This window comes from Dipodomys ordii, unplaced genomic scaffold (assembly GCF_000151885.1).
Source record: "Dipodomys ordii isolate 6190 unplaced genomic scaffold, Dord_2.0 Scaffold68, whole genome shotgun sequence".
NCBI lineage: Eukaryota > Metazoa > Chordata > Mammalia > Rodentia > Heteromyidae > Dipodomys > Dipodomys ordii.
In genome coordinates, this window is record NW_012267284.1 from 4,033,449 (window position 1) to 4,055,272 (window position 21,824).

At 44.4% G+C, this 21,824-nt stretch overlaps 1 protein-coding gene across 1 annotated transcript in view; it reads left to right on the forward strand.

The window, feature by feature from the left end:
* Sdk1 (sidekick cell adhesion molecule 1) overlaps positions 1-21,824 on the forward strand; it is a 485,625-nt gene that overhangs the window by 315,894 nt on the left and 147,907 nt on the right. Inside the window, exons 17-18 of the mRNA XM_013023384.1 lie at positions 13,411-13,526; positions 15,273-15,465. Of these exons, the coding sequence (XP_012878838.1) occupies positions 13,411-13,526; positions 15,273-15,465 (309 nt within the window). The remainder of the gene's footprint in view (positions 1-13,410; positions 13,527-15,272; positions 15,466-21,824) is intronic.

Here is a 21,824-nt window from a genome sequence, read left to right on the forward strand (position 1 = left end):
GGAGAGGGAAAAGGAGGGGGAGGGGGAGGGGAAGGGAAGAGAAGGATGGGAAGGGAAAGGAAGGGACCAGAGCCATGGAAAGCCATCAGGTGTTCACATTCCACGCTGACTCTGTGTTTGGCTCACACAGTGTTATTCTGAAGCATTCTAATAACCATTAAAAAAAGACACAGAAGAAATCATGAGAACACAAAGTTCTCAGGTGAGCCTGACTGGGTTACTATAGCACTGGAAGAATGCAAAATGTATACAATAGGTGACCGTTATATCCTAAAACAAACCCATGCTGATGACGACATTTCTTTTCTCAATTTTTAAATTCATCTATTCAGGTACAGAAGTTGATTTCCCCCTACAAAGATTCCAAAGACAAACTATACTATAAATCATCTTTTTTTTAGTGCACCAACATTTTAACATTTCCCTGATTTTATTTTCTTTTATCATTTTTCTTTTTGTAACAGGTTATATTTCTGCTATAATGATTTATTCTGGCTTCAGAACATTGCCTTATAATGAAATGGTTCATATTTTTTAAAAGAAATGGAAAAAACAAGAAAGAAACATTTGATTATCCACATTTCTAAAACATTAGTAAAAAGCTCCTAACTATCCAGTTGGGCTTTGAAAGGTTTTTGAAAGTAAGGATTATAAATGAACACTTGTTTGCAAGCCCCATTCTTATCTCCTCTTGGGAAATTCTAAATGTGGCATTAAATGACATTGCACAAAAAGATTTGTTTCTCAATCCCTCAGATTCTCTAGAGCTTGGGCTTTTCCTACCAAATACAATAATGTTCCAAACTCACATAGTCTTACTGAAACACTGGGTCAAAGCTGGACAAAAGAGATATGGGTTGTTCCATTAGGTGTCTTAATTTGGTCTTCTAGACTTTATGGGAAAGGAAAAGATAGGAAGCTAGCACTTTCGGGGAAGACATTCTCTTCCAGTCTCCAGTCTGTCCAGTTACCTAAGCTATTACCTTATTTCATTCACACTCCATGGTCACATGGTGCAGACAGACTGTCCCTGCATTGCAGAGGGAACTATAGGAAGCTCAGTAAGGTGACTGGCTTTTCCAAGGTCATGTCCCACTGGAAAATGCTGGAAAGAACTAGGACGGAAACCTCTGTCAGCTGGGATCTGCCATCACTGGAATTTGCTTTGCTTTGCTTTTCTGTCAAGTAAGGTGAACATTGCTCCCAAGTTTTCACTGGGGCTTAGATACAAAATAAAAAGAAATGAGGCCATGTCTCACTATTACTCCTGGGAGAGTTGGTTGTGCAGTAGCTATATGTACATTGGACATTTCTGACTGCCATGTATGAGAAGAAATCCAGTTTGCATCAAAATCCAGCCAAAGCCAGGCAATTGAAGGCTCACACCTGTAATCCTAGTTGAGACCTGAGGATTGCAGTTCAAAGCCAGCCCAGGCTGAAAAGTCCATGAAATTCTTATCTCACAATCAACCACCAAAAAGCCAGAAGTAGAGCTGTGACTCAAGTAGTAGAGTGCTAGCCTTGAGTAGAAAAATCGAAGTGAGCATGCAAAGCCCTAAGTTCAAGCCCTACGACTGACATACACCAAAAACTAAGGGCTCATGAAAAAATAGTTGCCCTCTCTGTAGTTGATGTTCTTTGATATTTTTCAGCCCTTTTCCATTCTGTTTCATTCTTTAAAGAATGCTGGTGTGCTGCTGAATTGATTTCCTGATCCACTAATCATTTGCAGTCTAGAGTTTAAAGCAAACTGAATTTGAGCAATGCGAGGTATGTGATTCAACTGATCTATCATCCTTTTCAGAAAAAGCTCCCATTGGACTTGGGATTCATCAGGATCTGAGCTGTATGGCGGTCTTGTATGTCCTGCAATAATACAGATCAGAGTCTAAAGTGGGGGTGGGAGCAGGGCCCACCAGCCTAGGTGCAGAGCTCAGATATGGGGGCTGCAGGAGAGGCTGCATTGTGGTACCTGTGGCTGGCACGTGGCCTCATGAGAGGGAAGAGGCTCTGTGACTAAGCCTAAAGTTGCCACTAAAGGACATTCTCCAAGGCCATGTGAGAAATCCACTTTCCATTAGCATGGTCATCGCATCCTCTGGATTTGTAGGCCTGAGTTTCCATCTAGTAAGGAGCTCTTTGAGGGCAGGAGCTGTTGTCTATATTGTTGTTATTGTATATGTATCCTTGAGTCCAAGCCAATGCCTGACACAGAGCATCGATAGATGCCTGATCAAGACCAGGAGTCCAGTGGAGTTTGTTTCACTGCCTGTTGCTATGCCACTGTGACTGTGTTCAGCCCAGTGCCTGGCTCATCTTGCTTTCTCCAGGGCTCAAGGAAGGCATCTCTGAGCACTCTCATGGACAGAGTGGGTCCTTTGCATCTATTCTCATCTTCCCTTTTCATCTCAAAGTTAGCCGCATGCAAGAACGTGAACTCAGAGCCTTTCCACCATTCCCCTCCTGGAAATGTGTGAGACTGGACCCTAGAGGCACACCAGGAAGCTGTCTGCATGGAAGTGTCACTTGGTGTGACCAGTAGTTGTGGGAATCACAGATGAAGAAGGACAGGCTGCCTAGGCACACTAGCCTGGTACCCTGAAAACCAGCCCCAGCACTCCTCAGTGCCTGCTAATCAAAGAACTGGAAGAAAGAAGCAAATGGGTTCAGAGAGGAACCCACAAAACTTGCTCAGCGTCGGAGTGTTTTCTTATAAAGGCTGTGAAAAAGATGCTCAGGCTGACTTGTCAAAGATTTGTTAGGCTAATAATGCGCCAGAAATGTTTAACGCCCTGAGAGCATTCAGGTATATCAAAACTGCAGGCACCATGACAACACAAGAGCTCAGCTGTAGCCGATAATGATCTGGAATTAATGATAACAGCCGGCGTGCAAATTGTAATATATACGTCCACCCAGCAATGTGTAGCTGGTAACACGACGACATAATGAGCTTGCTTCTCCTTCCTGTGTAAAAAGGGAAATACATTGAATTCTGTGGGGTTTTCTGGAGAAGTGGAGGCCCATGAACCCCACATGTTCTGGGTAGACACTGCTGTCCCTCATACTGTCATGTCAACTGCATATTTGAAGGTAATGACAGCAGTGTCCCATTGAGGCAGTGACACAAGGGTCCATGCCTCTTGCACAGGGTCAGGATATTACCAGGAAGTGGTGCCCAGCCCCACTACGTGTGGGGACGCTGTGACGAAATTTGTCTCTGAGCAAAAGTGGTTCATTGCAAAGTCAGTGAGAAGAGACTGTGTCCTGTCTTCTGAAAATTCACCTGAATTCAGAACCTTTCCTGTCCTAAAATACTGCTCTCTGAAAGGCCACAAGGAATACTGCCCACCAACCCAGAGAATCAGCATTGTACTTGAAAATATTGAAAGATGACTGGGTGCAGTGGCTCATGCCTATAATCCTAGCTCCTTGTTTAGTAGAGAGCCAGATTATCATGGTTCAAAGCCAGCTCTTGAGAAAAAAGAAAAGAAAAGTTTGTGGACTCATCAACCAATTAAAAGCTGGACCTGGTGGTTCCTGCCTGCCATCCTAGCTATGTGAAAAGCATTAATAAGAGGGTCAAATTCCAAACCAGCCAGGTAAAATGCATGGCTCTATTCAAAAGATAACTAAAGAAAAGAGGGTTGGAGGAGTGGCTCAAGTGGCACAGTGTGTGCCTATCAAGTGTGAGATCTTGGATGCAAACTCCAGGGGGTGGAGGGGGGGGAGAGAGAGATAGTTCATCATGTGGAGATCATGTGATTTCATGGCTGATCTGTAATAGACAAAGTAGAATTAAGTTAACAAATACAACTGAGCATGTTAGAATATGCAGATTATGTTGGGCCTTGTGGGTGGGCTCCTTGGCATCTTGCAATGGGTTTGCATAGGTGTGATGGGGGATGATAAACAGAATATAGAGGTCATAGATCATAGAGGACTGAGCATCCACATCCACCTGCCCCATGAATCCCCACAGATTTCTCTGCCAACAGTTGATTATGTCACTTTATTAATTTCATTGAACATATTTGAAAATCTCCAAGACATCAGGGAATTCATTCTGTGGTCAGTACAGGTTTCTTTCTTTTTGTTTTTGTTTTTGTTTTTTTTTTTGGTCCTGGGGCTTGAACTCTGGGCCTGGGCACTGTCCCTTAGCTCTTAAGTTCAAAGTAAGCACTCTACCACTTGAGCCACAGCGCCACTTCCAGTTTTCTAGTCATTTATTGGAGATAAGAGTCTCACAGACTTTCCTTCCCAGGCTGGCTTTGAACCATGATCCTCAGATCTCAGCCTCCTGAATAGCTAGGATTACAGGTGTGAGCCACCGGTGCCCGGCAATACAGGTTCCTTTTGATTAGCCATGTTTTAAATTCTTTTTGGCTCTGACATGGATTGAAGAACTTATGACTTTTAGTGATCAACTAGGGTTGACTCTGAGGCATCCCAATTCATCTTCACATTATCTCCATATGTTGTTTGACTTATGTGAAATGTCAAACATGAAAACACCGTGTGTTGTTCTTCTTGAATGCAGGGATGGCATCGGGGACACATCTGCCTGGAGCAGTGCAGGGTTTGTAGGCTGCAAGGGACAGTCAGTCCTGGTAGGAGAGATGGAGAAGAGCCTGCGGGAATGAAGTGTGGTTTGCTAGAGGTCAATTAGGCTGAAACTAGACAGATAATAATTATAACAACAGGAGGGGAAGGGAAGGGAAAGGAAGGGAAGGGGAGCCATAGAAAAGGGCCTCCCAGCAGTGTTTCTTAAAGGTGGTCCATAGACCAGCAGCCCCATCTAAGAGCTTTCTGGACATGCTCATTCTTGGACTAGGGCCGACTAGATCAGAACCTCTGCTCAGGCCTCACTGGTTGTGTTTGTGCATGACCCTAGATATTCAAGATCCCTGCGCTAATTTAAGGATCTCCTCCAACGGTTGAGTAGAAGATTGTTGTACCCATCAATCCATGAGCCCTGCCAGGTCGAGTAGAGGACTCTAGTCCCTGTTGTGGCCTAAGCTGCAAGAGAGGGAGGCCCTGAGTTCAAATCCTGGAACCAGCACCAAAATATAAAAATACAAAACTGTACAAGTACTAGAAGTGAAAATTTGATGAATTCTCCTGTGATGTATCTGAAGTGAAGAAAATGTTTCTATGTAATACTCAATGTTTAGATGCAATAATTGATGTTGATAAATTTTGATTCTATACAAATTTTAAAATCTCAAAATATTCTAGAGGGAGAAAAGGAGCCATAAGCAAACATGGGGAAAGATATTAAAGGAAATAATTAGATATTAAGGAAATAAATAGTGGGTTTTAAATACCAATTGCAAGGCATATAGGTTTTAGAACCAAATTAAAACCTGTAAAGCCTAGAATTTAGAGAATTTCTTGTATGTAAAAGATGTCCAGCTGAACTGAATTCCTCACTCAATGATGGCATCTGAACAACAAATCTAATAAAGTCCAAGACCCTAGAGTGCCACCTGATCTTTGCATTGTGAATGATATGATACCACAATACTATTTCTGACGAAAGAATTTCTCTTGAGACATTCGGACTCCAGCTGCATGCCAAACAATGACTGATATCTGTGTCCATCGTCTTGTCTGATTTAAAAGTCCTCTAGCCTGTGTTTGTCTCTGGCTCATCCGACAAGTCACCCAAGCGTGTTCTATCAGCGTTCTTCACAGGTGACACCTCTCCCATTTCCTGGGCTTGTTTACTGCCAAGCATGGTTGACAATTTCCACACACCACAGCAGAATGAGCGATTCCACCATTGCAGGGGGAATTCAGCTTTAGCTACCAAATGCATGCAGGAAACGGTCCCAACTTCTCCTGCTCAATCGGATACAGTTATAACCAAACTCACGAATACTTGGACAAGATGAGACTTGGTAAAACTTGTTTGCAGACATAAAATAAGGAGTCCAAGATGGATGTGTTGGGGAAAGGTGCTGGCATGATTTCCCTGGGCTTGCCACCACCTCTAACTCCTTTTTCATTAAGTGCAATACTGAGTTGGGGAACAGGAGGCTCCTTGGAGAACAGAGTCTAAACAGGAGAGCTTCCCATATTAGCAGAGTAGAAAATGTTTTCACAACTCTTGCCAAAGCATACAGTAAACAAAACAGGCAGTACTGACCAGGTCTATCCCTTTGAACTTGATCAGAGATTACAATTCTGAAAACAAAATCTCTTATGAGAATAAAAGTTGTGTCATCTCTGATCCAAAATTTTTTGAAAAGTCAATTATGTGTAGCTACAAAACCCTACAGTGAACCAGGAGCCAGTGGCTCACATATGCGATCCTAGTAACTTGAGAGCCTGAGATCTAAAAGACTGAAGTTCAAAGTCAGCTTGAGCAGAAAGTTTCCTAGATTCCATCTTCAAAATAACCAACAATGTCACTGTATTTGATGTTGGTATAATTTGTGGAGGGGAAGGGCAAAAACAAATCGTTTAACTAGGGATACAGGTGGACCCATTGCAACAATGAGATGTACAAGTTGTTATGTTGAAAACCAACTTTACATCTTTTGGGGGGGGATGGGAAGAGATAGGAAGGGGAAACAGAGGAGGCAACAATGCTTGATAAGAAATGTACTCATGGAGCAGGGAAGGTGGCTCAGTGGTAGAGCAGTCGCCTTGCATCCTTGAAGCCCTGAGTTCGATTCCTCAGCACCACACAAGCAGAAAAAAAAAGCCAGAAGTGGCACTGTGGCTCAAGTGGTAGAGTGCTAGCCTTGAGCTGAAGAGCTGAGGGACAGCACCCAGGCTTAGAGTTCAGGCCCCATGACCAGACCCCCAAAAAAAAGAAATGTACTCTTTATCTTGCCCATGTAATTGTAACTCCTCTGTATGGTATTTTCACAATAAAAAAATAAAAATAAAATAAAAAATATCACTTAGAGTATTAAAAAAAATAACCAACAAAAAGCAAGGTTGGATGAACAGCTCAAGTGGTAGAACACCAGCCCATGAGTAAGCCTAAGGTTCTCAGTTCAAACCCCAGTACTGCAAAAACAACCAGAAAGTCCATTGGTTTCATTATAGAGCTTGTTATTTTAAAACTTCTTTTACAATTAGAATTTCTTTTGCTAGCCAGGAAGAAAGGAAAGAAATTTTTAAAAATCATATCTTCATTGGGGAAACACTTAACAATAATAAACTATTATATGTATGACTAAGAAAAAATCCACATTAACTGGGGAAAAACATCTATGAACAAACACACAGATAAATTCTCAGTGAAAATTCTCTATGTAAGGAGTAACTTACAGAGGAAGTCCACCTCTGCTGGATTAGATGACCAGAGCTTGGGGACAGTGCCATGTGGCTCCCACATCTGTCCCTAGGCGGATGTTAAAGCCGCTGGACGCAAAAGTTTATTATAGAGTGAGCCTCATGTTCTTCATTTTTTAATGAATTTTCTTTTAGGAGCTGTTTGAGGTTCATAGCAAGATTAAAAAGAAAGTGGCAGAGTCTCTGTAGTCTCTGTGTCCCTCCACTTAGGCAGCCCCACCCTCAACATCCACACCTAAGGTGCACCTTGGTCACACTCATGCAGGGATCTAAAGATCCACCCTGTTCTGCCTGCTCACTCCTGCCTGCTTGTAATCCTGGCAAACACCCATCTGCTTACTATGGCCACATTTTGGCCTTCTCCAAAATGTCTCACAGGTTTCAGATTGGCTTCTTCCACATCATACCAATGTGAAAGGATAGTTTTCAAGTGTAATTTCAACAGTTCTCTAGTTCGGGTGACTATAAGTGATAGTCTGTGGTATACACACTGGAAGATATCAGTGTCTCCTGACCCATGCGGCCTCTCTGAAGGACCACTCTGCCCTTTCCTGCCTCTCCAAGAAATCTAAAATCTGGGCCAGGCAAGGCAGTTGTATGCCTGTGGTCTCAGCTACTCAGAATGTAGGCAGAGAAAGAAAGATTACAACCCAAAAGCTTGAAACCCTCTATCTGAAAAAATGAAAAGCAGAAGTACTGGGGTATGGTTCAAGTGGTAGGGCAACTAACTAGCAAGCACAAGGTCTGAGTTCAATCCCCAGTACAGGAAAAAAGGAAGGAAGGAAGGAAGGAAGGAGCTCCATCTTCATGTAGGAAAAGCAGCTCCTAGACATTCCATCACAAACCCCTGCGTATGAAGCTTTTCTTCCACCTTGCCTTTCTCTTGTGTGTCATTGCTAGGTTACCCTGAGCACTGGGCACTGTATGATGGACAGAGCTCCTTGTCTTTGGCCGTGTGAATGACCTTGACAGTGTGAAAGAGGATAGTGTTGAATGCAGAGTTTAGGAATGAGAACTTAGCCAGGGCTGGGAGGTGGAGGATGAGAGGAGCATTATCCTGTGAGAGTGGATTTTTTTAAGGCAGTGAAAACCAGAAAAGAACATAACTCCTGTCACTTTGCCTGGCTGCTTCAAGGCCTGCCCCTAGGGGCTTGGCAAGAGCAAACTTTCAATGCTAATTATCTGGGGGGAAAAGTCCCTTGCGGTCTTATTCTGCAGCTTCCATCCAGGCCATGCTAGAGCCAGCTCTGCAGTGTAGAGGCTCAGGGGGGCCCTGGCTCCTCCCGGGAGGAATCCCAGCTCTGGGCAAGGCCATCTTCTCTCCAGGAGGGGCTGGGCTAGGAGCCTCAGTAATGAAGACCTCTCCTGCCATGTCCACTCTTTCATTTGAAGCCTTGTCAGAAAGGATTTACTGGCTGTAACTCTTTTTCTCGCTTGAGGGAATTTTCATTTCCATTGTCCACAAATTTCTGTGTCATTCCTGATGACAGTAATTAGGATACAAGAGAAGCCAAGGATCTGGGAACACCAGAAGGCTGAGAAGAATGGCTAGTGTTTTCAAGGGTATCCAGGGTGGGAAGAGAAAGGAACTAGAGGCTGTAGACCTGAGACTTTTTGTCTGGAGTGGGCCGAGGATGGGACAGTTCTATGGCTGGAGATTTTGTATCATCTAGCAGTAAGAAGGGTAGGGGGAAGTGGCCCCATCTCCCCTTGGGGCCAGTCAGGGGAAGGCATTTTGGAGGGTTTGGTTCTCTGCAGCCATGCAAATGACAGAATGAAGGCCACAGCCAGGCAGAGCATATCTCCGAAAATGACTGCTGCCTCACAGCAAAGCAAAGCAAAGCCACAGATGGCCTCTTGAAACTTTAGAAAATTACTATCTAGATCTATATGTATATGTATTAGAGCATATGTTCTGTATCTTATTTTAGACTATTCAACACGATTTCAGTAAAAGGGTTAGGATCTGGTGAAATCATTCTGGTGTGAAGTCACAAAGAAGGTGACAAATTCCTCAGTCCCAGAGAATGTGGCTCTTTGTCAGTCAGCTTTTCATCACTGTAACAAGATTCCTGAGGAAAACCCAAATTAAAGGCAGAAAGGGGTTCTTTGGGTTTATGGTTTGAGAAGTTTCCGCCCCTGGCTTTGTTGTTCTGGGCTGTGGTGGGGCAGAGAATCCTGGGGTCAGCATGTGGTTTTATGGTTGTAGGTTTGCATTTGAAGCCTCTGCTCCAGTGTAAGTTTTCACGTGTGGCATGAGGTACCTATCTGGATTCTCTTTATTACTTTGTGTATGGGTATCCAATTTTTCCAGCATGGTTAGTTGAAAGAGCTGCTGTCTTTCTGCTTTTATTGAAAACCAGCAGAGAGACATGTGAGTGATTTCCTTCGTCTATGTCAGTGATCAATGTATCTGTTTTCCAGCTGCACTGTTTTAGTGACTATATATTTGTAGTCTTTAAATTGTATAGTAAAGTTTATCCTTTCTCTTTTTCAAAGCTATGTTGGCTATTCTAGTTACTTTGTTTTTTAATACAATTTTAATCACCATTTCAATGTGTACAGTATTCATATCTAACTGCGATTCTGATTGGATTGCATCTACCATACAGGTTAAGTCTGTCTACTGCATTCTCTTAAAACCCCGCTAATCCACTGCAACTTATCACTTAATTAGGACTTTGATTTCTTTCTTTAGTGTTCTGTAGTTTTTCAGAATATAGATCTTGCGCATTGTTAAGTTTTATATTTATTTCATGTTTTTATTGCTCCTTTAACTGGTACTGATTTTTAAATGTCAATTTCCAATTGCTTATTGCCTGTGTTGGGGCATATAATTGATTTTTGTGTTTTGATCTTCTATCCAGTGATCTTACTAAACTTCTCTTTGTTCTGGGACATTGAGTGCTAGAAACCAATCATATTGTCTGTAAATTGGGAGCAAACCCCGCCCCCACACTCCCTTCAGTTTTCAATCTGTTTGCTTTTTCTTTTTCTTTGGTTCAGGCTTCCAGAATAGGAATGGTGAGAACGATGCCTGTGTCTTGTCCCTGATGTCAGGGACAGTATTCAGCCCATCCCCTTGAATGAAGTATCATTCATAAATACCTTATAGATGCCTTTTATCAAGTTTATGAAGTTGTTTTATTTCATTTCTTATTGTTCATTATTACCACCATTATATTCAGAGAGGCAGTACTCAGGGCTTTGTACGTACTAGGCAAGCACTCTACCACTTGAGCCACATCCCTCATCTTGTGAAGTTCTTTAAATTCCTACTTTTTGATTTTTTTTAATTATGATTGCATTTTTAAATTTATGAAATCCCTTTTTCAGAACCTATCAGATAATTGAGTTCATTTTTTCTTTATTGTGTTGATACAGTGCTTTACATGATTGATATTCAAATATTGGACCAGCCTTGCATTCGTAAGATAAGACCTGCTTGATCCGAATAATGATTTTTACATACTGCTGACTCTGATTTCCTAATTATTTTGTTGTGTGTGTTTGGAACTTGTATTCATGAGGAAGAGTGGGCTGAATGTTTCTTTTCCTTTTGATAAGATTCTTTTTTTTTTCCTGACTTGGGTTTCAGGGTGATGACAGAGCATGTGTTTAATTTTCTGCAAATGCTTGGTGAGATTCTCTAGCAAAATACTCTGCATCCTCTGTTCGCACAGTCTCCTTTCTTTGTGTCTACAGCACCCAGAATCTCTCTGCTGCCACTGGCCCACACTCAGCCTTGAGTGGTCATTGAGCTTGTGAGTTGTGCTTTCCTCACCTAGATGCTTGCTGGCCATTCTCGCCCTCTCCTTCCCCTTTTCTCTCTTCTCCTCCCCTTTCTACATCCTAGGTACAAGTCTCCCCTGTGGCCATTGTTAACCCGCAAAGGGAGGTTAGACAGTGTTCCTGATAACTTGGGAAGACCTGGGGGAGGACAGGGCCATGGTCAACAGCAGCTTGGAAGGAAGGGGGGTGTTAAAAGAGTAGATGGGAGGCGCATCATGATTCCTGCATTGTTCCATCTCTGCTTGATGTATTGAGGCCAGAGGAAGCGAGCCATGGGAAGTACAGCGGTTTCACACAGGACCATGGTCTACTCCCCTGTGTGACCTGGCAGGAGAACCTTGTCTGTCGTTCTCTACCTGAAGCCATAGTCTGTCTCCTTTGGGCTTTGTGTCTCACCATTAGAAATAAGCCCGCGAAGAACCAAAACAATCCTACAAAGGCTAATGGCCTAACTAAATGGCTAGCCCCTCTTTACAGTCCTCTTGGGTTGTTCTTAAAAGGCTAACCTGGGACACCACTACCTTTTCCAGAAATTTTCCAGTTTTTCCATTGTTTAAAATATACATGGACCAGCCCCTGGGTTGGCATGTTTGTCCATCCCCAAGGAGACCCACCCAGTGCCCTTCTTTCCCACACCCCATCTAGCCCTGCTCACCACCTCCCACCCCTGCCAGGGGCGTCTCCCCTAGGAGCCAGGAACAGATCCCCTAGAACAATTCTCTCTTGAGAGTAAGTGTCCCACTGGATTCTGCAGCATTCAGTGAAAGAAAGAAATACTGAGAACGCCCAGAATCATTGTATCTTTTGAACAAAGAGAAACTGAGTTTCCAAATAAACAAGTATATGTGTGTATGTGTGTGTGTGTGTGTGTGTGTGCAGAGTTTTAGACTTCCAGGCTCAACTTCCATAAGTTCCTCATCAGGTCTGGATACTCACCCCTAAACACCAAATAAAGAGACACTGTAAAGGGCAGAGAAAGGAGATGTATTTATTCCATGGCAGCCATGGGAAGACAGCATCTCTGGACGTCTTCAGCCATTTTCAGGATACAAACATGAACTATAGGTTTAAGTGGACAAAGAACTGGGGGCAAGAAAAAAGACATATGGGTAAACAATTCTGGTCACAGACATGTTCCAGTGACCAGGGGCCAGACAGTCCATGGTCTCAGGATTTGCCAGGTGGGACCTTGTTACTCACTGACACCTAGCAGGTGGTGCTATCTCCTATCCATACCTTTCTGGCTTCTAATATGGCTGCAAAGTTACTGCCAAAGAGAGTAACTCAGGGCAGAGGACATAGATACAAAATGGAGCTGGAATGCCTAGCTTTTGTCCTGATTTTAGTTAATTCTTAGCTGGACACCAAGGGCTCATGCTTGTAATTCTTACTCCTCAGCCACCCTGGGATGGAAAGTCTGTGAAACTCTTATCTCCAATTAACCACCAAAAAGCCAAAAGTGGAACTGTGGCTCAAATGTTTGAGTGCCAGCCTTGAACACAAAAGCTAAAGAACAGTGCCCAGGTCCTAAGTTCAAGGCCCAGCACTGGCATGCATTAGCACACACGCACACACACACACACACACACACACACACACACACACAGAGTTAATTTGTGGGCTCAAGTAAGGAGTCAGTGCCCAACAGCAAAAGCAATTTGGGGGCACTAGTTATGTATGAAGGAAGGAAGTTTTATTTGGTTTATATATAAAATGCTTGCCTAGCATGTTCAAGGCTTGGATTCTATCCCCAGCACTGGAAAAAATAAAAAGAGAAGGGAGGGAGAAGGGAGGAAGGAAGAAGAGAGGGGAGGAAGATTTGGATAATGGAAGTATAGGTGAACATGTCTTACTCTCAGTACTGGGAAACTGGGAAAAGTACTAGAGAGAGAAAAAGAAGTGGAGCCATAGCTCAGCCTTAAGTGAAAAAGCTAAGGAACAGCACCTAAGCCCTGCATGCAAGCCCCAGATTGGCACCAAAAACAAATACCTGGAGAAAGATTCTGCTTTTGCTGTTCATCTTGGATCTCTGGGATAGCCTCATTTGGGATGAGAAGATGGTTCCAGGCCAATTTTCTTCTCTGCATTCAAGAACTAACTCTCTTCACACCAGAAAATGAGAAATAGCCCAATTCTCTTGCTTTGTAATGCCACTATTAGCTCCCAAAACATCCATCACCCTTCCGTTTTTGGTGCTGTAATTGCCTGTGAATCGTGAGTGGCAGCTAAGGGTTTCTTTCTCGTCTCTCCTCCCCACTGGGACTCCTGCCATTTGTTTTACTGTCTTCAATGACCACCCTGGAACAGTGCCCACAGCGCCCCCACAGAACGTGCAGGCTGAAGCTGTGAACTCTACCACTGTTCAGTTCCTGTGGAACCCTCCCCCACAGCAGTTCATCAACGGCATCAACCAAGGATACAAGGTACCTGGGCTGGGGCTGGAGCTCCAGGGTGGCTCTTGTGGGCTGTACTGAGTATGCCATGTGGCCACCCCCCCCCGCCTCCTCTCCCATTCGCTCCCCTCCCCTCCCTCCATCAAGCAGCCAGGGCACCAAATGCAGTCTTGACCTTGTGAGGTCACTGTTTATCGTCCTGTCCTTGGTTGAAAAGCTCAAAATGATCAGTCAACAGGAGGAGAGCTCAGACACAAAAGACCAGTTTCTCATGAGACATGGCCTGAAAACCCCAGGGGACTCTAGCAGATGTCCAGCAGATGTCCAGCCTACTTATTCCTAGAAGGCTGACCCCTGAGTAGAGCACCCCCAACCCCCAGATGTCCAGCCCACTTATTCCTACAAGGCTGACCCCTGAGTAGAGCACCCCCCAATCCCCAGAACTGAGGGCAAGGGTGTTCCCAAAGCAAGCTGATTTCCAGGACCGGCTCCAACTCAGAGTCCTTGCAAGATGGACATGCTTATAAATTCCAAAATATGATTTCTCTTTTTTTTAAATCAACTTCAGGTCAGAGTTGGGAGTCTCTGCCATCAATGCACAAGACATGCTCACCAATCTCATAACAGACAACTCGAGGAAGCCTTCACAAATAGGGCCCTCAAATCCTTGCATCATTTGAGCTTTAAAGATAGCCTTTCACAGAAATACGGCTCTTTCCTCCTCACCCCCACCCCCCACTTGGAGGTATCTAAATTCAGAAGCTTTTTTTGAAGGAAAAAAAGCATACTGATCAAACCAGATGTCCCGCCCCCTCGAGTCTCCTGCCAGGGCTGATTAGTGAGACCACCGCATTTATTTGATGGCTCAGTTGTCACTCTGATCAGCATGGATGTGCTGTGTATCTCCCAGTCTGCTGGCTAATTAGTCTTAGAGATGTAGGGTGTCCACAGAATTAGAACTCTCATGTACATAATATTGCCAGCTCATGAAAGCGACTTTTCCTGGAATGGGTATATGTGCTTTCTTTCTTTGAAATTGCTGACGATCTCCTAAAAATCCTTTTCAGGAAACTAGGCTGGTATAAATGATAAGTGGTGGAACTGATTGTTACTAGAGCTTTTTTTGAGTCAGAGTAGATGTCATATTTGTATTCCTGTCCTGATACTGATTTAGTCAGATAAGGAGATGATATCATCTTTGTTGTCTCACAGTTAAAAATAATACATGAACTGTTAACATCTTTAAAAAAAATCTACAAAGTTTTATGCCATCCAAAGTTTAAGAGAGTAAGCATCATTCCCGTGTGTGCTTAAAGTAGCTATTTTATTTAGATAAATGTATATAAAAACATAGGTGTATATGAATCTCCAAGATATCTTTTAAACTCGACCTTTTTGAAGTAAGATTCAAAGATGTTGGATTTATGAATTTTTTTTGGGGGGGGGGTCCAGTCGTGGGGCCTGAACTCTGGGCCTGGGCACTGTCCCTCAGCTCTTCAGCTCAAGGCTAGCGCTCTACCACTTGAGCACCACTTCCGGCTTTTTTCTTTTTGCTTATGTGGTACTGAGGAATCGAACCCAGGGCCTTGAACATGCAAGGCAAGTGCTCTACCACTGAGCCACCTTCCCAGCCCTTATGAACTTTTTAATTATGACTGTATTTTCTTTAAAGATGTTACACTAGCAGCAAAAATCAAATTCCAATACGTACTAGAGTGGAGAAATGTGATTTTAAAAGATGTCTCTCCTCCCTTCCCCCACCCAATTCCGTCCTAGCTTCTAGCCTGGCCAGTAGATGTCCCCGAGGCCGTCACCATGGTCACCATCGCGCCGGACTTCCATGGCATCCACCATGGGCATATTACGAACTTGAAGAAGTTCACGGCCTACTTCACGTCCGTCCTGTGTTTCACCACCCCTGGAGATGGGCCACCAAGCACACCCCAACTGGTGTGGACCCATGAAGACAGTGAGTATCTCTCTATGTGAATCTCACCCTGAGGCCTTTCCACACCAGGCAGGGCAAAGCTGGCATAGGAAGCCCTGTGTCTCAGAGTGCTCGCAATCTGCAGGCTCTGAATAGCATTGGCAGTACTCGCTGGAAGGAGGCCCATGGAATGTGGAAGGAAGGCACCTTGACATGATGGGGGCACTCTGGAGACAGGGAAGGAGGGCTAGTCCTTCCCTGTGGCCACTCCTTTGGTCTTGCTGAGCTCATTGGCCACCCAGATTTTGACTTCTGACCCCCTCATCTCCGTTGCTGCCTCTTGGCCCACTTGTCTTCTGTCCTACCCAGCAGCACTGCACTTGCACCCTGGTTCTTCCCAGCCCCCTGACTTTGACTCTGCCTTCTGCCCTTGAAGTTGATTCACACCAGCATCTGTTCTGCTCTCAGCCCAACTGATGTGACAGAGACATGGTTATTCTGAGAAAAAGCATCGCCCATACACTCAAGGAAGTGCATTACAATTACCTGAAATGTCATCAAAAGGGGAAAGCATTCATATGTCCCAAATGGGGAGAGTACAAAAAAAATTACAGAATGGCAATGTGATAAATGTTTTGCACTTATTTTTAAAGCTTTTTTGAATATCAAAAATTTGAGGGAACTTGAGGAGGAGATGGGGAAAAACCAGTTGTTTAAAGATACAGGCGGACCTGTTGCAACAATGAGAAGTACAAATTGTCATGTCCAAAACGAGCTTTACAATGTCGGTGCTGGGGGGAGGGGAGAGGAAGGGGGGGAAGGAGAAGGATTGGGATTGGGGGGGAGGGGGGAGGCTGGGAAGGGATGTGAAGGGTAAACAAAGGAGGAGGCTGCAATGCTTGGTAAGAAATGTATGCATTATCCTGCCCATGTAATTGTAACCCCTCTGTACAGTATGTTCACAAATAAAAAAAAGAAAAAGAAAAAAGCCGGAAGTGGCGCTGTGACTCAAGTGGTAGAGTGCTAGCCTTGAGCTGAAGAGCTGAGGGGCAGTGCCCAGGCCCAGAGTTCAGGCCCCACGACCGGACCCAAAAAAAAAAAAAAAAAATGTTGAGGGAGGCCGGGCGCTGGTGGCTCGTGCCTATAATCCTAGCTATTCAGGAGGCTGAGATCTGAGGATCACAGTTCAAAGCCAGCCCAGGCAGGAAAGTCTGTGAGACTCTTATCTCCAATAAACCACTAGAAAACCGGAAGTGGCACTGTGGCTCAAGCGATAGAGTGCTCGCCTTGAGCTGAAGAGCACAGGAACAGCGCCCAGGCCCAGAGTTCACAACCAATCAAAAAAAAAAAAACAAAACAAAACAAAAATTTGAGGGAAGCCGGGCACCAGTGGCTCACACCTGTAATCCTAGCTACTCAGGAGACTGAGATCTGAAGATCTCAGTTCAAAGCCAGCCTGGGCAGGAAAGTCTGTGAGACTCTTATCTCCAATAAACCACCAGAAAACCGAACATGGCACTGTGGCTAGATTGGTAGAGTGCTTGCCTTGAGCTGAAGAGCTGAGAGACAGTGCCCAGGCCCAGAGTTCAAGCCCCATGACCAACAAAAAAAAAATTTTTTTTGAGGGAAAATGGCTTCAATGTGGTGGGGGGAAAAAGTCTTCAAAGCTATCTAAGATCCAAATTTTATCCAAATATATTTGTATTTGGGATGGCTGTAGTGACTCACACCTGTAATCCAAGCTATTTGGGGAGCCAAGCTGGGATTTCACAATTTGAGACCAGCCAGGTCCCTCCCACTCCCCCACCCCCACCGGAAATGTGGTGGGAACACAGTGAGCATGATGGTACGCATCTGTAATCCAGGTGGAGCCCAAAGCTGATCTGGACAAAAGCTCAAGACCCATCTGAAAAATAAAAGCAAAAAGGTCCTGGAGCATGGCTCAAGTGGTAGAGCACTTGATTAATAAGCACAAAGCCCTAAGTTCAAAACCCCAGTACAATTTTTTTAATATTGTATGTGGTTTTGAGAATTACTATTTAGTATGACTGTGGGGCCTTTTAAAAAGCATGTTTAATCTTTCTCAGTAGTCTAACTTGTACCATGAGCGTGTACTCCCTTTATAAGAGGCGTTGTAGTTTGGGTGCGTGAAGGCACACAGGGCTTCCCTGGTCACTGTGTGGTGGCTGCAGTGCTTGCTCAGCCACCTGTGCTCATCTGTGCGGACTTCCAGATCTTAGATGAAGGCAGAAGGCATTGCAGAGGTCAGGCCACCCAGGACAAGCTGCCTCACTTTCTCCAGTCCCACCCCTGTTCCAGCCTGATTCCTCTGTGCCTCAACTCAATCTGACTTGTGTTTAGCTGAGCATTTTGCTTTGTTGATTGGTTGGTTGGTTGGTTGCTCGGTTGGTTAATGTGCTTATGTTGGGGTAGCTGGTCTAGAACTCGCTATGTAGCCTAGGCTTCCTCAGCCTTGTGAATGCTGGGGTTACAGGCATATACTGCCACATGGAGGACCACCAGAAGATTTTAACTGAATAGTTATAGATTCCTAGGCAGTTGTAGGAATCAACACTAGTGTGAACATATACACTTTGCCCATTTCTCCCAAGGGAAGCGCTTGCAAAACTGTGACATAGCATCACACCCGACTGCTTCCTTTTGTTCTCATCTATGCATGCCTGCGAATTTGGCTCTATCCTTTGTTGCATGTGTACATTTCTGTCACCACAACATGTCCAAGAGATCCTCGGAGCTCCTCTTCTGCACCCTTACCTTACCATCCTCCCTGTCTTACAATCTGGAAGTCCTGCCTCTGTTTCCTCCCTTCCTTCATCTATAGTGTCTAAGTTTCCACTATAGTATTGGCGTGGGCAGAGTCTCCATTCTTGCCTGTTTCTTCAGTCTCCTCAGTTTCTTTGCCCTGAGGTGGGATGGTTTATGGAGATGTTCTTCACCTACCTTAGGTCTCCCTCCAGTCTGTTCTCTCTGTGAGAACTGGTTGAGAATAGATGTTGGACTTGTTTTTTAACGTGCTTTTACTTACTGTCTCGGTTGATGTGGCCATGTAGGTTTTCCTTCTTACCTTGTTGATATGTTGGATTACATTGATTGATTTTGAAATGTTGAACCAGCTTTGTGTACTTGGAATAAATCCCACTTGGTCACAGTGTATAATTCTTTTTATATGCTGTTGGATTCACTTAGCTGGTATTTTATGGTGAATTTTTAGATCTACATTCATGGGAGAGATTCATCTCTGTTTTTCTTTTTCGGTGGTGTCTTTGGTTTACTGAGGCAATACTCACGTGGTAAGATACGTTTGGAAGCATTTTCTCCTCCTCTTTTTTCAAGGAGAAATGGTGTCATTTTCTCATTTTAATGTTTGGTAGAATTTTCCAGTGAAACTCCCTGAACCTAGAGATTTCTTTTGGGAGGTGTTTATTTGTAAGTATAATGTCTTTAGTACTTATAGGATTATTAAGATTGTTTTATCTTGATTGAATGTTAATAGTGTGTGGTTTACAAGGAAGTGTTCCTGTAAGAGTTTTGATTTAGGACTGTAAATTTGTTCCTAAAAATCCCTTATTACGTCTGTCTGTATGTGTGTGTGTATGTTTGTACACATGTGCATGTGTGCCAGTCCTGGATCTTGAACTTGGAGCCAGGGCACTGTCTCTGAACTCTTTTGCTCAAGGCTAGTGCTCTACTACTTGAACCACACACAGCTCCACTTCCAGCCTTTTTGGTGGTTAATTGTAGTTAAGAGTGCGGACTTTCCTGCCCACGCTGGCTTTAAATCTCCATCCTCAGATCTCACTCTCTTGAATAGTTGGGATAACAGGCATGAGCCACCAGCACCTGGCTCCTTATTATGTTTTTAATGACTACAGAAGCTATACAGACATTCTCGGATATATGCTTGACATTAGTGGCCTATGTCTTCCTTCTTTTGGACCTTTGTATTCCTCAGAGAACATTTAATTTCTCTGTTGTTTCCTTTTCAATGTCATCAATTTCTGGATTTTATGATTAGCTTCCCTCTGCATGTTTTAGATTTATTTTTCTTGTTTTCCTCATTTTTTGACATAGACCTTTGGATTATTGGTATGAGACCTGCACTTATGCCCAATGTACACATTTGGTGCTACACATTTCACTCTCTCTGCTACCTTGCCTGCACCACAGATTTCCACATTTTGGACCATTGCTTCCATTCAGTTCTGTGTATATTGGTGGATTCCTTAGAAGTGCACCAGCACATTTCCCTGTGTGTGAAGATTTTTTTTTAATTCTTTCTGCTATTGATTGCCATTCTGATTCCATGAAGATCAAAGAATACACCTTGTCTGATTTCTGCTCCTTTGAATTTGTTGAGGCTTGGCAACCCCCAATGTGTTCCCTCTTGATGAATGTTCAGTGAGTTCATTAAAAAAATATGTTTATTTTATTGTGGCATCTGCTTTTCAGTCACCAATTTTTTGTGAGCCCCATCAGACAAAACTGGAAGCCATGCTATCTTTGTTGAATTTCCTCACTGACCACAGTGTTTTTCATAGGCAGGCAGCCTGTTCATTCTGTTTAGAAGGAAGGACAGAACACTCATAAAAGTGGAATTTGCAGCTCACCCAACCTGTCAGAAGGCCTCTTCTCCCAAAGCCCCAGGGGAAATGCAGGCGTGGTGGGGGAGGGGCCAGTAACAGGTTATAAATCGAAGCCTAGCCATTGCCAGAGCTGGAGGACACAGCATATGTGGGCAGCAGTCCAGGAAGCAGAAGCACGGAGAATATAAAAGCAGCAGAAAGCTTTCTTTGCTACTCCATCGATCGAAAGAGAACAAGTCAGTTCAAAAACCTGTCAGAATGTCTTTCTGGGCGCTCACGGTTGGGGGAGGACGAGACGGGCCTGACAGCGGCCTATTTTACTGTCTTCCACGCGAGAAAAGTGGCGTTTGTCAGAGTGTTTGAGCTCATCCATAAAGACTTTCACAGGCTTCACCCAAGCGAGTGTGCTTTCTGAGGCTGTTAACATTTTATTTATTTTTTTTAAAAAAAATCAAAAGTTGTGTTAGAAGGCTTTGTCCAAGTATGAATTGGGAACTGGGTATAGAATTCACTTGAAAATCTGCCAGCTGGGCGAATAAGGCCAATAAGGACCAGAAGGGGACCTGGAAGAGTCTGGGAGACCTCACTGCCCTGCAGGGTCAGCAGCACACTGACCACACCACAGAGATGACCGCTGGGGCCTTCCCCAGCCAGCTCACAGGCAGCCCTGGCTCTGCACCTTCATTAGCAGCTAGCTGCTCCCAAACAGGTGCTCCCCCATGTGTGCTCTGTCTCTCCGGGGGCGGGGGGTGCTTCTTTTTCCCTTTCAGCTCCAACACTGCCTTTGAACTGTCAGTTCTGTCTTCCTGGCCTCTGTTTAGGAAGTTGTTCCTGAAAGGGTTTAGGGACAGCATGGGCGGTCCAGAGAAGCAAGGCAGCAGGCTCCAAAGGAAGACAGGGAAGCAGAGAACTTGAGGTGTTGCCTCCCCAGGCCCTCCCCACCCCTTCCTTTGTCTTCTGATCTTTCAGACCCCACAGCTGTGGCCACTGTGAAGGTATCTCAGCAGCTGGGGCATGTCCCTCCCTCCCTCCCTCACCTGTCACCTCTGGATCACAGACTTCCTGACACCCTCTTCCCCTACCCTCCTCCTCCGTAAGAAACTTCTGGAGCTGAGGGAGAGGGAAAGAAGAAAGATTGAGCAGCTAAGTAGATGACACCCCCTGATCATCCCAGGGTTTGAAGATAACATTCCTTCCTCTTCCCTAAGGCACTAGGAAGCATTGATAACTAACTTCTCCCATAAAAGCAGGGGACAGGTGCCCCTCCTCTTGGGGTGAAGGGGACAGTGACCCAACTAGCTGAGACTCACCCAAGAGCAATAAAAGAGGGACCCCACAAGCCTACATCAGGCTACCAGTTTCCAGGCCTTCTTCTTGTTCCCTTACACAAAGAAATCTGTTTTCTTCTTCCTCCTCCTCCTCTTCATCCTCCTGTTTCTCCTTTTTCTCCTTCTCCTTCTCCTTGCTTGGGAAGCAAGTGGAAAATACCTCAGAAGGCCTAAGGCAGTCCCCCAGCTGGGAGTCCTGTTTGGGGATTTGTACCAACCCACCCGTAGCTAAGAGGCTCACCTCAGTTTCTCTGTGGCATCTCACTATTACTCTCAAATAAACCTGGCCTCTGCTCTCACTTTTCCTTTCTTATAATTCTTCATTTGGTGGAAAAAAATAACCCTGGACTCCTAAACAGGAGGAAAGTGAAGTCTAGCCCACAAGTGCCTCACTTCTGTTGTGCTGTCCATGGTAGCAAGCAAGAGATGCCTCCATCCTCCTTGCCCATGCTTTATGACTGTGTGTCCA